Raw genomic sequence first — 16,668 nt, 5'->3', positions numbered from 1 at the left:
TTCTGCTGATGGGAATGGAAATTGGAACAACTCCTTTGGGAAAGGGCTTGGCAGTCAGTCCTAAACCAGAACATGCCATGGCCCAGCAGTTTCACTCCTCAGTATGTACCTAGCAGAACTGTGTACAAATGTTCACCAAAAGACTAGACTGTGCAGAGCAGCCCTGCTTGTAATAGCCCACACTGGTAACTGTCCAAGTGCCCGTGGAGAGTTGGATGAGTAAATAAATTTTGGCACAGTCACAGGATGGAACACTGTACGGCATCAAGAGTGAACAAATTGTGACTATGCACAGCACGGATGCATCTCACAGACTTAACAAAGCAAAGGGGGCATCCTGTAGGATTCCAAACAAAGTACAGAAATAGGTAGAGCTGATCCAAGCAGGCAAGCAGCAATGATTGGATGGGGTCCTGGCGTTCCGGGGTACTGGTGATGTTCTGTTTAATCTCAACGCTAGCTATGTGGGGTGGTCACTTTGTGAAAATTCATCCTGTACTTGTGTGATATAAGCACGTTTCCATATATCTTGTACTTTATTGAAGAGTCTTTTAAATACTTTTGCTTTATGTAACTCTATGTATCTGTCATTTCATTGTTACCCTTTGCCCGAGGACCCTTTTTGGTGTCCCACAGAAAGCCACATTCCTGCCACCTCTTTGCCCCACACCATTCTAAGAGCACCTCACAGGCACCCTAGACACTGAGCTGCTCCCCATGTTTTCACCTTTGCTCTGGCAGCACTCTCCCCAGAGTCCTTGCCTGACCAGCTCCTAAAATTCTTTGCAGATTCTCTCTGACATCCCCCCACCTGGTGAGCGCCCCACTCTTTGTCCCTTAGCCCCTATACATACCACCATTTTGCCTATAAACCTTCCTCCATCTCCCCACTAGTGAGTAAACTCTGAGAAGAGGAGTCTCTTTCCTTATTCTTTGAAACCCTGACCCCTGGTGCTTGGTACATGCCGGAGCTCACATGTTTATTACGTGAATTCCTTTGGCTGGATTTCCCAAAATCTGAGGCAGTTTCCTCATCGGCTGACACTGATCACTGGCCAGCTGACCACAAAGTAGCAGGAAGAAATTTTATTAAAAGGAGAAAGAAAATGAGGAAGCATTTTGTGTTCACTAGTAGGCAATTTAAGTAACCTCAAGACGCACTGTCTTTATGTCCACTGGAAGCCTCTACTCAGCCCTCAAGTGAAGCTCCAGTCTCCTTGACCTGCTCCCACAACCAGGCCCTGATTCCCTCCCAGGGTCTGGGTTGCCTACTCCAGCTTCCTGTTCTTCTACATTGCTAAGGTTCTCAAAGCTTCCCCCAACCCAGAAGGGTAGCACTCAGGTCCACGTCCTCTTGAGTAAGACAGGTCCAAGTTCAGTTTCCTCCCCTACTCTAGACCTTTGTTCCTCCTCTGCTCAAGTGATAGCTTACTGGAAGGTTCCAGAAGGTGTCGCATCTTCAGGTTTGTCCCTTTCTGTTATGGCTCAATCCCTCTGGGCACCTAGAAACTCTCATTAGGATGGGGTGATTGTATTTCTTCACAATATAGTACTAATTTCCCTCTCCTTCCAAAAGAGCTTTCCACCTAGGAATAGAAGGGCTTGCAGACATAAGAAGACATCAGTCCCCTTGCCCCAACTCTGGTGTCCTGCCCTGGTATAGTAGGTTATTCCAACATCCCTTACAGAGAAAAGATGTCCTTCTCATCCCTGGCTAGATGTAACCATGTCTGTAAGCTTGCTCTTATTAACTGCCCAATAAGTGACAAGGATATACCCTGTCTTTAGCAAACCTGTGTCCTCCAGAATCCTTAAGTCTTGATGATGTGCCTTTGGTTTTTCTGGAGTGCTGGTTAACAGGCTTCCCCCCCCCCCCCCCCCCCCCCCCCGGCTACTGGTGGCACACACATGAACTGAAGATATACCTTCACCCTTTTCTCAGGAACATTCCATTATGGATCCTTGAAGGAAAACCTCAAAATTTAAGATGAGAGTATAGGAAAAGAGGTTCATTTTTTTATATATATACAGAACAGGCTAGCATACTTTAAATTGCACTGTAGTATAAATGCCAATTTCTGGGTTTCTAGTCTGCATGCTCATTAAGTAGAAAAGAGACGCAGTCTTATTATATTCTTAGAATGGTGAAATATCATGGGATTTTAAATAGTATAACTGCAGTCACATACACGTGATTTATGGGAAGATTTCTATCAAATTAGAAAAGATTGTTTGTATCCAAGATTGTTTTTATATGCTATGGGCTTTAGTTTTAACTTTTTCAAAAGATAGAAAGCTATGTTACTTTTTACAAAGGTTAAATAATCACTAAACTGTTAATTGTGTAAAACAGGTCAGAATGTTCTGTGTTCATTCTTCCAACAAATACTTACTTAAAGCCTTTACTATGTTGGGTGCTAGGCTGAGATAAAATTTTAAAAATCATGAACATATTAGGTGTTAGCTGATGTTCACATATACCCGGAGGTTTATTTTACTAACTCACTTCACTCTGCAGATGTTTCTAGCATGTGTATATCCAAATAAATAAATCATTGAAGAAAAAGCTTAAAATATATTCAGCATATCAGATAAATAAGGAATGTTTAGAGGAGTGTCCAGAATTATTTTGCAGGTGGACTTTGGTCTTAACTTGGGCTTGATCTCAGCTTGGATTTGGCCCACATTTTTATTAGGCCAGCATCCCTGTGAAATATGCTAGGAAAGGAGCTATCATCATGTATACGCATTTACAAGCAGTCCCGGTACAGCCAGTGGGGTAAATCAGGCTGAAATTATTCATGTATCTTACAAGTTTAGAGTCAGGAAATCATTAGATTTTATTGCTTAATACAACCTAACAAGTTTCCCTACATTTTACAGACTTTAAACTTGGTGTTTGTTGCTTAATGAATTTGAAAGTAAAGTGACTTTGGGACTTAAGTGTCCTGAATGCTGACGTAAGCAATCCCTCCAGCAGGACAGATCAATGTGAATCATGACACTTGAATGCTGAGAAGGTTCTAAGAAATTTCCAGATTTCCAGGTAGTAAGGCCCCTCTGCTTCTGCTAACCAAATAACTCCATGTTGGCCTTTTGGAGACTCTCTGAGTTTCTGCATACCCTGCATGGAAGCCAGGCCCCTACTTGGTTAATTCCTCCCAGTGACTTTAGCTTTCCCTAAAATTATTGGAATAAGGAGCAGTGAAGCTCTTCTCAACTTTTTAAAACCTGGATTCTCAAAACTAATAATTTTTGGAGTTTTTTAATATATGAGTAACCTGAACTGGGAATAAGGCTCAGTATACAGCAGTTTCCTAGCATGCATGTGGTCCTGGGATCAATCCCCAGCAGTTCTTAAAAAAAAAAAAAAAAAAAAAAAAGTTCAATGGTAAAAGTATTCACAAATATGGTTAAGTTAAAAAGAAAATACTCAAATAGCATTTTAGATATTTCAATGACATCAAACATATATATATATATGTAAACATGTGCATGTAAGACCTTTTATATAAACTTCCATGATGATTGCATAAATGATACACTAATGAGCAGAAGTGTCTTCCTCTGAAAATCAACAGGTGGTTTTTACAAATTGTGTGCCTTCTATGTAATTTAGCATCTCATTTTTCACTAAGCAGCCACATGTTCATGCGGCTCTTAACTTCATCCTCGAGTTGCGTTGCTTGAACACCATTAGCTCCAGAGGGTCTGCCAGGGGCAACAGCAGTGAGTATTTGAAGTGCTGGTAAGAAGTAGGCCTACCATTTGGGGGATAGATGGTGATTTCAAAGAAGAAAGAGTGGTAAAAATATTCCACAGATGCACATGAGCTACTCATAATTCCACAGTTGGTATGACTGTGACAAAAAAGAATCATGCCACATGTGTTATGGCAATGTGCAAGAGGGGAAGAAAAATCACCAAATGGATGGAGAATGCTCAAGGTGTGACATCAGTGTCAATGTGGGCTGAACATTACAGTGTTCCCTCAGAGTTAGAGCACACTTCCCCCACCTTTTAACATATTGAAGTTGGAATAGTTTGCAGTTCTTGTTAGCCAGCTGTATGACTTGGGCATGTGCAAATGTCACATGAGAAGCATCTGGAAGGGAGGAAAGATTTATTTCTCTCACCATTACAGCATTCAGAGCCAAGTCCCTATAACAAAAGATGGATTAGAAGAGACAAAACACAAATTCATGTACTATAAGTTGTACCTGACACAGGAGCCTTTATAAGAACATGAAGCTCCAAAGAAATATGTAAACTTGTGTATTTTTTATGCCTTAGGTTTGATAGAATGGGCATCCATGGAGAAATACTATTGGACAATGAAGTTAGGATCAAATGGGAATAAGCCAGGGGAACTTAGCAAGATGTCTTTATTCAGATTCTCTTGTCTCTTTGGATCAGACTGGTTGTGTGGAGGAAGTTGGGGAGGTGTGAATCAGACTTGTTGAACCACATTCCCAAAGTGGGAGTCAGCAGTAAGCTGGCTCTAGATGATTACAGAACTGGCTTAAGAACTTCTGCACCGCTGGCTTTGCGGCATGTAGTTCTGCTGTGGATGATTTAAGAAATACTGCATCACCAGCACTCTCATGAAACCCAGGACACTGTGGAAAATCATGAACATCACCATCCCAAGTCGAAAAGTGATGAGAGCTATAGGATTCTAACAGTGAAAAAGTTTTGGAAAACCTGAGCCAGTATACAGACTGTCTTTGACTGATAATGGTTCCATTTATGATTTTTGGACTTTACAACAGTGTGAAAGCAATATACGTTCAGTAGAACCCCTGCTTCAGATTTGGAATTTTTATATTTTTCCCCAGGCTAGTGAAATGCAGTACAATACTCTTTTATGATGTAGGGCAGCAGCAGGGGACCACAGCTCCCAGTCCCAGCCACAAGATCACAAGGGTGAACAATGGATATTCTACAGTGTACTGTGTTGCTCAGTCATGATGTTCAGTAGGTTAGGAATATTAAAGGCATTTTCAACTTACAGTGGATTATGTTGGGAATGTAGCTCCATTGTAAGTCGTGGACCGTCTGTACTTTGCTTCTATATCCTTTACTAAGTCTACACAAAAGGGAAAGTTAATCAAATTTGTCTTCAGTCTAAAGGAGCTCTTCCAGAATGAACAAAACAACAATCTGAAATGGTAAGAAAGCATTGAGTACAATTTAATTGGCAGCTCTTGTTTTCTTTCTTAGAGGTCATAAAGTAATGGTGCATTTAATAATGGCATCTTAGATTGGGTGAAACACAGTACCTTGTTGTTAGCCTGGGAGAAAGCACTCTGCTGAGACTGTGAAAGACTTCACATGTGAAGAGGCTACCATGTCACAAGTGACAAGGGGTTTAAGGCTCCTTTGAACATGTACATCCTCAAAGGAGAGGTGAAGTAGCCCCTGCAGATAACAGAGCCACTGAGGAGTTGCCAGCTAGCCCGCAGGCACCTGTGGTATCCTCTGATACAGCTGCCCCGGCAAATGTGTACCAGCAAAAAATAGCACAAGGGTACCTGGTTAAGGCACCACCCAAGGGGCCACTCACTCATTAGGAGGCACAGTGCCTCAAACCTGCACATTTACCCTTGCAGGAGAGAACAGATGTTTTTGTTATTATTCTTACCCATTGCTGGGTTCATGGCCAATGGCCCTCTAACACCAGACAAATTAAGAGAACAGTCTAAAATGTATTTAATATAAATTGCATGTGACATGAGATCCTTCAGAAATGAAGAGCCAATGAAACAAAGAAGGCTTATTTTTATGGACAGTCATCTATAAATTTGACTGGAGGATGGAAGGATTTATGATGTAATGGTAGTAACCTGGAGGAAAGGGATTAGCTCAACAAGGCCTGTTATTTTAGAATTTTCTTAGCATCCTTGTGTGACATTCCTTTCCCCTGGGTATGGAGCAGGACTCCTCTGGAATGAGTGTCTTACAACCAGTTTCGGAAGAAGGTCAACTAAATTTTTTGTCCTGCTTTGGGGAAAGTGGTGAGAAGAATTCTTTCTAGTGTCCATGGCCTCTGTGTTAGTCAGCTTTCTACCATTATAACAGGTTCCTGAGATAAATCAATCTCAGAGGTCTCAGTCTAGCACCAGAGGCTGATGAGCAAGCCTTCAACACACTAGACTTTGAGGTATCCATTCAAACCATAGCAGCCTACTTCTGCTGTTTCCTCAAGTGCCAAATGTCATTTTGGGTGTAATGTGTCCTGAAATCCATCATCCTCGTAATCATGTGGTTTGTGAAGAAATGTGCTCAGAATTGTTCTTTAGGTCCTGTCCAGTTTGTCACTAATGTACTTGTGTGTTGTGTATCTATTTATACATACATGCTGTTGTAGTCCATTTTCTGCTGCTATAATAGAATACCATAGACTGGGTAATGTATAAAAGACAGAAAATTTCTTCCTCACATTTCTGGGGTCTGGAAGTCCAAGATCAAGGTGCCAGCAATCTGGGTGTGCCTGTTTGCTATGTCCTCAACTGCAGAAGGCAGAAGGGAAAGAGAGATCTATTCCCACAGTCCTTTTTACAGCAGCATTAGTCAGCCATGAGTGCTGAGCCCCAGGACCTAAACACCTCCCAAAAGACAGCATTGGGGATTGTCTACAACACATGAATTTTAGACACATTCACACCATAGTACACACTTGTTTTTACATACATATATATTTAATACATAGATCTGTGTATATATGGCATGACACATGTAAGCTTATACGCTTATACATACACGTGTCATTTGATAACCTTTGTACAATGAAATCAACTCTGGTGCATCATTGCATATTCTCTGTAACATCATTTTAAATAGCATAGAGTTCTTTTGAATGAATTTATACTAGTTTATTTAGTCACTCATTATTAAATGATTTTATTTGCTAGTTATTTGCTGTTAAAAACAATGTCAGGACCATCCTTGCAACTGTTCTGTGTGCAGATCTGTGTTTCATTTATTATTTAACTGTATCTAGTGATTCAGACTACATGGTCTCGGAGCAAATATTCACAGGCCTTCTGTGCCCTCCTGCTGTGGTAGGGATGGAAGGGCTCCCATAGGATGATAGGACAGATTTTGAGGAGGACATTAAACTCAGGCTCTAGAACCAGTCCTAGCTGATGACCTTGGGTTAGGGTCTTAACCTTTCTGGGATTTAGTTTCCTAGTTTGTAAGTTAAGTCTGTGACATGGGCTTTGTAGCATTGAGTGACTAAGATAAGGGGTATAAAGTCCCTAGTATAAGGCAAATGGTAACCCCCTAAATCAGTGTTAGTCCAACTTGCAGGTAGGGAGGTGGATCAAAACTCCATGCTGATAGTCCCAAAGTTCTGAAACTTGATAAAGGATACACAACAGATGCTTCTGTTTATTGACAATTCAAACCTCTTTTCCTTAGTTTATGTTGGTGGACCAAAATAGAAGAGGAGTAAAATGTTCTCTGCCCTTCAGCATAGCTGGACTTCTTGGACTGTAATTTGTACAGTCACACTGGCCTTGTGTTTGGTTTAATGTACTGCTATGCCTGCCTTGAAATTCTTAATTTTGAACCGAGACTCCATATTTTAATTTTGCACTGGATCCCACAAATTAAATAGCTGTCCCTGCCCATATGGTTGTTGGAGGGTGAGATGAAACCCACAAGTCTCTGAGCAAGAGTACTCAGAATGGGATAGGACTCAATAATCATTAAGTGAGTATAACAGTTATTGTTTATGAGCAGAGACAACCTTGATCAATACCTTTGAGACATTTAATTATAAAAATAGCAATAAAAGTATACAATTAATCTCATTTTATAGGTAAGGAAACTATGGAATTAGTTTCCCAATAAAATCACACAGTTTATAAATGCAGAGCTTGAATGCAGACTCTTCTGTCTAATACATAGCCTGCACCACTGACCTGCCCCAGTACATATTAATTTCTTTCCTTCCTTCACAGGAGAACTTCTCTGTAAAACCCAGAATTAAAGCTTTCTTGATAACCATCAGCAGCCCAAGTCTCACCTCCCAGAGTTTCATACCCCCTCAAAGTGTTCCAGAATTTCCACCAGATCTGGAACCTGCTATAGACAGGAAAGACCCAAGTCTCTCAGCCTCAGTTGCCCTATTCTATCACCTCATCCTATCTGGCCCAAGCCTGCCCAGAACTATTGTCTCAGAGTTTCACCACTGCCCAAATGTGACCAGCCTGGTAGACAATTCAACTTGCTTCCCTTGGCTCCTGATAAACTTAATTTACATTGACTAATGTCTAACTAGTATCTCCAAATCATCATGAGCATCAGCCCTGAGAAGGAGACCTTGGGGGTTGTGTGTTGTAGGTTGAGCATCCCTAATTTAAAAAATTCAAAAGTCTGAAATTCTCTAAAATCTGAAAATTTTTGAGTACTGACCTAATGCCATAAGTGGAAAATTCCACCTTGACCTCACATGACAACTTGTAGTCAAAACACAAGCACACTGAAAAATACTGTATAAAAGTACCACCAGGCTATGTGTATAAAATATATATAAAACATAAATGAATTTTGTATTTAAACTTTGGTCCCATTCCCAAGATGCCTCGTTAGGTATACTGAAAATTTTTTTAACATTCTAATTATTTCAGGACCAAAAACTTTCGGATAAGGGATAGTCAACCTATACCTGTAACCTGAGGACATGGCCATCTATCTGGCAGTAGGGATCCCTTGCCTTCCCACAGTGCCAGGCCATGTTGTGTTCTGCCCACTCTTTTTCTTGCCAAAGGAGAGAGACAGTCCATCTCACCACACTGCTAATATGTAAGCATCAGGCTTGACATGGGAAGGTCTGGTGTAGGTATGCTTACAGTGTGTGTCCCCTGAGCAGGGATGTTAAAACATGAGCATTCCATCTCTTGGACAGCCAGATTTGAATTCTGAATGTGACAATGAGACTGTTTGTTTTTTTCAAAGCAATTCCCTAAGTGACTGTTTGCTCAAGACTTTGGTCGTGTGAACAGAGATTTGGGGGGAGGGAGAGAAGCCATCTGCTCCAGAATAGTCTTCCAATGACAGGAGCAAATGACTGCAGTATAAACTGGAGGGGGTCCAGAAAAATGTTCCTGTCTGGTGAATCTGGCCCCACCCTGTGACCTCAAGCCCTGTGTTCATTGGAGACTCACATGCAGCTTTCAAAGGCAAGGCCATGGTAACTGCAGGAATGTATAAATGAGATGAGAGCAAAGAGAGTCGGGGTAAGAGTGCTCACCTTCTAACTCATCATGTGCCATTCAGGACAGTGAACCATCTGGGATTGGAATTCAAAAGTGAACTTGGGAGCTCAGTCTCTTCCTCACGCCTTTCATTCTACATGTCTCTGATAGCAAATATTTCATACTAAATGAAAAAGTGACAGTCCTTTATTAAGTGCAAGATTTCTATTTGGTCATCTTCTATTAGTGTTTAAATGCTGAAATTTATTTATTTCCTGTAAAATATGAGATGATTTTCATGTTTTTGAACTATGGCCTGTCTCAATGTACAAAACATCCTTGAATCTTATTTTTCTTCTAAATGTGTATGGCTTTTTTTTTTCTTTTCTTTTCTTTTCTTTTTTTTTTTTTTGCTATTAGGCATTCATGCAGCCTCACTTGCTGGGAAATGAGTTCACACATTTGGAGTTTCCAAGGAGAGTACAGAGAAAGGAACTTGGAAAGAAGATGCTCTACAGGGACTTTAATATGACTGGCTGGTAAGAACACGCCACCCTCCTCCCCAGCACCACTGCAGTCTGTGTGCATAGGAAGCTCGTCACCACCACGAAAAGCCACTTATGCAGTTGGTGTCAGGATGTGCAGCCAGAGTCCTGGATTCGTGGTGAAGGACAAGTGTCTATGACTGCTTCTGCCATTCTCTCTTAGGACCAGTTCTGAAATCACAGGCTTTTGTTTCTCTCTGCTTCTCAGAGGCCCTCCTCAGGGATCCTGGACCCCCTGAGTCTGACTTAATTCCTCACTTTGCACTGATCAATCATTTGGGAGCTTATAAAACACATTAAGCTTTGTGCTTTTAGGCCAGGGTTATTGAAGAGGTAGAGAGGCTTGAAGGAATCTGCCAAGGACTAATTGAACCAAAGGGACTTGGGTTTGAATCCTAACTCTGACTTTCTAAATGAGCAGATTTGGGTAAACTACTTAATACCTAGAGCCTATTTTTCCATGGATAAAGTGAAGAAAAGATAGGCCCTCTGAAGATCATTGTAAAAATTCAAGATGATGAGCTATATTCATTCTTTAATCTGTAAGAGATTAGTTCCAGGATCCCCTACAGATACCAAAATCCCAAGATGCTCAAGTGCCTCCTATAAAATGGTGTAGTATTTGCATGTAACCAATGCACATTGTCCTTCCTGTATCCTTAAGTCATCTCTCAGCTACTTAAAATATCTAATGCAGTGTAAATTCTATATGAATAATTACCACACTGTATCATATACAGAATAAAGATGAGGGGGGAAAAAACTGGACATATTCACTACAGATACTTTTTAAAAAATATTTAAAATCCACAGTTGATTGACACCACAGATATAGACACCTGCAGATGTGAAGGACCAGCTGCATTGTATCCCGTTCAGATTGATATAAGAACTCTTGATGTGCGGTGTCTTGTTCCCTAAACATACCTCAGTGTCTAATGTTGACTAAGACGTCCTGTTTCTTCTGAGTAGTAGACAGGATGACAAGTTCTTACACATTATAGTGTCGGCATAAGGATTCAATGAGAGAGCAGTGCCCTGCATGCAGAAGGGTGGGGGGTTTGCTCTTATGTTCTGAGATCTAATCAGGGAGTCTCTTGTCAGCCTGGAGGATAATAGAAGAATGAGGTCATTTACTCTCCTTACCACGTCTCCCACAAAGGCAGAGCCATAGCTTTCACTGTCCCTCTTCACTGTGAACAGATGGTCAGAGCTGAGATTCCCATGCTGATGACTTCTAGGCTGGGGACCTACTTCTAGGGCACATATTGTCATAAAGGAACAAGTCGAATTACCCATAAGAGGCTCATCTAAGGAAACTTTGGTTGTTCTTTGCCAGCTGAAAAAGCAGATCCTCACCCAGATTCACTTTTCTTTGTCTCGAATGAGGTCAACAAACTATTGCTGGAAAGCCAAAATCAGCTCACCACCTGTTTCTGTAAATAATTCTCTTTTTGATACAGCTACTCCCCTTTGTTTACATTTGAACTATAACTGCCTTCACCTGCAGCAGGGCAGTTGAGTAGTTACAGCAAAGTCTATGTGGCCCACAGAGCCAAAAATATTTGCCCCTGCTCTAAAAGATGAATGGATTTATCAAAAAGGGTTCACCATATTTGCAGCTTTGAGTTTTTATGACCTAGAGCCATTATTCTAAACCTGACTGGGTTTTCTTATAAATCCATTTGTATTCAGTCAGCAGATCAGCACTTCTTGCAGAGATATTTAAGATGAGGGCTAGTGTAATTTGGAAATACCCATGACAGTTTGGTTTGGGTGTTGTGCAATTTGGAAAGATGGAATGATTAGGAACCCAGGGTTGTAGACACGTTTAAAAAAAACAAAAAGGAATATATCTAAAAAGAGAATAAGGAAAAAGGCTAAATACAAGAGGAGAGATTGTGAGAAACACATTGAACTTGTACTAAGGGAACTTAACAGGGAACATGGGAAGCCAGACAGAGAAATGGATGATTTACTGTGGGAAACTGTTAGGTTGATCTTTACTGTGGGAGGCTATAGGTTGCTCTTGTGAATTCCTGAGAAGAATTAAATGGAAGCAATATTTTTGTAAGGTTATCTTAAGAGAAATTTGGAGGAGACTGATTCTAGAAAGCAGATTTAGGTACCCAGGGGAAAATTATCATAGAAATATATATGTATGTAAGGTCTCAAGCACTGTTTAGAGGGATGGAAGCAGAAAACAAGAGAAAGGAAATTGACAAAAAAGAAAATTATTTAGGCCAAGAGATAAATATAAGGGGTTAGTCATTGATGACTCTAATTACTTATTTAAATATGTCTTCTCAGGTAACCTGTAAGCTCCCCAGGAGGCTCCAGTGCTTAGTCCTGTGCCTGACCCAGAGTGGACAGGAAGCAATTATTTATTGGCTGAAAGTAGAGGGGTCTGTTTGGCAGAAGGTGAAGCCAGCAGGTCAGTGTCATGGACAGTCGAAGAGAAAGGCAGGAGCAGTGAGTTTGTACTGGAGACACCTTGAGCTTGAGGCAAGGCTGTGTTTATGTTCTTTCTGTACCAGAAAGGCAAATGAGATCTCAGCACTCAACACAAACTTGGTTAATGGCATGCCTAGGACTTGTTTGGAGGAGTATCTTTGTTGCAGCTGCTTACTGTCAATTCATCTGGGGTGGCAAGAACAATATATTGTTACTAGCTTTGGAAAGCACTTCTAATGAGATGAGAGGCATCATCACTTTAATGGCCAAGATGCTTTCAAAGGCTGTAAATGGTCCACTCAAGCCTTGTGATGAGGTTAGTGTTTTATATTCCCATGAAGCTGTATTTTTCCCGCTTTTGGAGTGACTTATACATTTTTCCTATAACAAACAGCTAAAGATTGCCCTCACCTGATAACTTCCTCAGTGCAGGTAAGTTCAGGAACTGGATTACATTCAACTTTATATGCACATATTTTCTCTCCCCTCCCCCATTTTTCTCTCTGTCTCTCTGTGTTAGCAGGGTCCTATGCAGATAAGCAGTCCATAAGTGGACTGTTTTTAATTGCATGGAACTTCACAGAAGGTACTAAATAATTGAGAAGCCACGTCTGAGAATGGCTTCAGTCAGACAGGATTTGATTTGTTTTCAGTGTAATTCCCAACATGGCTGTTGACTCACGAGTTTGGCTACAAGTAGAGATTTATGAACACCTTTGTGCATTTCCTACCTGTTCTTATTTTGATTTGAAAATGGGACTTATGGAGAAAGAAAGCCCTTTATATCTTTGTTGGAAGAACTCAAAACCACTTTAGACCATGGCTTATGTAAACCCCTTCCCCCAACTAATGAGTTCCTTTTATCCTCTAACAAAAAACCTAAGATGGAACAGTTATTTTTTAGGACTTAAAAAGACTAGGTTTAGGGCTGGAGATATAGCTCAGTTGTAGAGTGATTGCCTTGCAAGCACAAGGCCCTGGGTTCAATCCCCAGCACCACAAAAAAAAAAAAAAAAAAAAAAAAAATAGACTGGGTTTATTTAATATGCAAGAGCCCCCCTGAGTTCCATCCCCAGCACTGAAAAAAAAAAAAAAAAAAAAAGGACTGGAGTTCTTTGCCTTTCCAAGTTGTCTATAGAAGAGAAAGAGTAGAAAATTAATTTATAGAAAGGGAGGTGAGGGTCTGTATCCTGTTTCTTTTCCCATGAAAGCCATAAATCACTCCCAAGTTATTGAAATTGGTTGAGGGTGGGCTGGTGACATCTGTAGTGTGTTCTCCTCAAGGACGCAAACAAGTCCTTCCCTAGACTCTCCTTTATGTTTCTTGGCTTCAGAAGTCGCCTTGGGCTGTGAACTTACTTGTCTGAACCCTAACAAAGAATCTACCTACTGTTAAGCTGTTTAATCCTCTATAGTAAATTTCTAGTTGTGGATATTTTAATTCCCCCCACTGCTTCCCCATGAATCATGATAGTAGTGGGGTTGGCTGCTATTTATTGGGAAAGCTAAGGGCCAGGCCCTGTGATGAGAGCTTTACTTAACCACTCACATTTAACTCTTAAAACAGACCTATCAACTAGATACATTTTACTGACGAGGGAACTAAAGCACAGAGGCTACATTGTGCAAGGTTACACAACTAGGCAGGTTCCAGAGCCTGGCCTGTAAATCCAGGCAGTGTAATTTTGGAGTGCGTACTGCTAGCCACTGTGCTGAACTGTCAGCTGTGAAAGGGTGGCCCCTTCTTCTCATTTTGCAGTTGAGCAAGTAGAGGCTGAGGGACTCTGTGGTTTGCAGAGGGTCCGCAATGTACAAGTGTCAGAGTGAGGACTAGAACCCAGTTCCGACTCTTATTCCAGGGCTCTTTCTGATGTGCTGTGCCAATCAGCTTTTTTCCGGGTAAAACTAGACATCTTCACACAGTTTTGACCTCTGATATAAATTTAAACTGGGGTCCTCTATCTGCTAAAATTGGTGTCTCCTTGACAATCAAGGGGATAAGGCAGTGGAATGAAGCATTTTAGGAGCTGCCAGGCAGTGACTTTTCTAGCTCCGCACGTGACCCTATAGACCGTTGATCAAGGTCAGCTGATGCTTCCCATTCATTACCAAGAGTAACTGAGCATGACTTGGGGTTGGCGATGGTAGGGGAAGATCCCCCGAATAACCGGATCTCCTGTGCTTAGGGAAATTGCCTGCTCTCATTAGAGGAGCATCATGCCAGCATTCTGTGGAGTGTGTGCAGCAGGAAGGAAGTGTGGGAGAGGATGTCAGCTCTGGGAAGCCTTGTCTCATAATTAAGGATAAGTCTGTTGCCTCCTGACGGGATCCTCGTGCTTTCTTGGAGACTGTGGAGCAGCTTGGCAGGCCCAGATTGTTTAGAGGACAAAAGGTTATTGTCACCAGGCCCATCATAATGAAATTGGTCTCTTCCCTGGCTCCCCCCCACCTCCCTTTCCTTCTTTCCTCAGAGAGTTAGCTCAGTGGCTTGATTTACAAAGCCTTTGTCTAACGCTGTGCTGATGCATGATGTGTCCTTCCTTTGATGTTCCCATCGCCCACATGGCTCTCACCTTCTGTGCCTGGTTTCAGTGGCCCTGGTGCCAGAATCCCCAGGCTGGTGCCCCTCCTCCCTGGCCCTTTGTGTAGAGCTGCCATTGCAGGACACACACTGAAACTGGCCGTGAGTCCTCCTGAGAGCTCTAAGTCCCGACCCACGGCCCTCTGAACCGTCTCAGGCAATAATTTGCTGGCAAGTATCTATGTTACCGACTTGAAACAAGTTTCTCACAGCTGGCTTTGTGGCTGTAGGTCCCTCCTCTTGTGACTGCTGGTGATTTTGCTTTTTCATGTAGGATCAGCGTTCTCCATGCCCTGTGTGTAGCCACATAGGGTAACAAGCCAGCTGGGGGTGCATGATGACATTGGTGTGGAAGGGGGCTGTGACTTCACCCCTGGCTTCTGGCCAGATTCTCCAGCAGCTGTTCCTGGGCTGATGGGATTTGTAGGGAGAGAAAGGGCCAAAGAAGAAAAGTCCATCATGTGAAGTGAGATTGCTTCCAGATGGCTCTGGTTATGAACAGCATACACCAGAATTCTTCCTTTAAGCAAAGCCTTTCTACCCTTTATGACGGTCTTATTTCAGGGGCCAGGGAGGACTGATGACTTGAGATCACATGGCTTACTTAGTAAGAGAGTGCTGCTTTGGGTAATAGGCTTTTTTGAGACTTTCCTCTGCCAAAGTCTCTCATTTGTAAAATCCTTCCTTTGCCCATTTTCTGCCAACCTCTATGTCTGGTAGGAAACGAGCTTTGTTCTGCTTTTAGAGCTTCTGGGAAAGACAGATTCTTCTAGATAGGTTGCAGAAATGGTAACCTTTTATTCTAGTCTCTTAACAGCCCTTGACTTTTTATGATTCCAACTTAATGATGTGTCAGGGTAATTTTTCCCTTCCCTTTCCCCTTAAAACTATGAGTAAATCAAGGGATTTTCCACTGGGAACAGTGGAGTCAACCATCATCTGCCCAGTTCGACACTCCCTATTTCAATGAAGGCAAAGGAAATCTTTTCTATTTTCTATGCTCTCAAGTATAGTAGCTACTAACCACATGTGGCCATTTAAATTTCTATTACTTAAAATTAAATAAGACGAAAAATTCACTCCCTATGTCTCACTAGCCATGTCTCAGTTATGCAGTAGCCACATGTGAATGGTGCAAATCACTCTTATCACCACAGAAAGGTCTGCTGGACGGGGCTGTGGTTCAGATAATAGAGTGTGGGTCTAGTGAGGACGGGGAACGTGGTGTAAGGAGCTGCCTGTAAGGGAGCATCTCAACAACACAGAGTTTAAAGACAGGCACAGGCAGGGGAAGCGGATGGGCGTAGGCCATACTCCATGGCTTCTGGCCCCGCTGCTGCAGGACTGAGTCAGCAGGGGGATGGGCATCACCCCACCTTCCAGGTCTTCCAGACATCAGTTGTGTTTAGGAAAGACTGGAGTTGTCTCCAGCTGCCATTCACTGGACAGTGGAGAAGCTGCATCCTGCAGGCCAGCCAAGAGAGCCCCAGTTCATCTGCCTGGCGCAGCAGCACGCCACCCTCTCCACAAATCGCCTGGCTGCCCACTCTTCTGTTTGCCTCCTGGACTGATACCAGCTGTTGGCACTTTCATTCTTGTCACTTTCCTCTTACCTCTTGGAGAGTATTTTAGACCCTGAGAAGGTGATTAAAAAGCAACTGCACTTCCAAGCCTTTCCATTCTGTTTGGGGTGACCTTTATCCTCATCGGCAGCCTGGAGCCCCGCTCAGCAACCAGAGGCACCTGGGCTTCTTACCAACAGTCCATGCGTTTTCTGGAGAGAGCATCTCACTGGAGGCAGCCCCAAGAGTGGTCTGGAGCTGCCAGGTCAAGTTTTACAAATATTGTAGATGCAGCTTCTATCTTATTCTTTATTGCTCTC

The 16,668-nt window shown here is 42.2% G+C and overlaps 1 protein-coding gene across 1 annotated transcript in view; it reads left to right on the top strand.

Annotated features, from left to right (window-relative positions):
- Ppm1h (protein phosphatase, Mg2+/Mn2+ dependent 1H) overlaps nucleotides 1-16,668 on the top strand; it is a 270,376-nt gene that overhangs the window by 188,531 nt on the left and 65,177 nt on the right. The window contains exon 6 of the mRNA XM_047548361.1: nucleotides 9,627-9,745. Coding sequence (XP_047404317.1) covers nucleotides 9,627-9,745 — 119 coding nt within the window. The remainder of the gene's footprint in view (nucleotides 1-9,626; nucleotides 9,746-16,668) is intronic.

This window comes from Sciurus carolinensis, chromosome 4 (assembly GCF_902686445.1).
Source record: "Sciurus carolinensis chromosome 4, mSciCar1.2, whole genome shotgun sequence".
In the NCBI taxonomy this organism is placed as follows: domain Eukaryota; kingdom Metazoa; phylum Chordata; class Mammalia; order Rodentia; family Sciuridae; genus Sciurus; species Sciurus carolinensis.
This window is presented reverse-complemented; position numbering and strand designations above follow the sequence as displayed.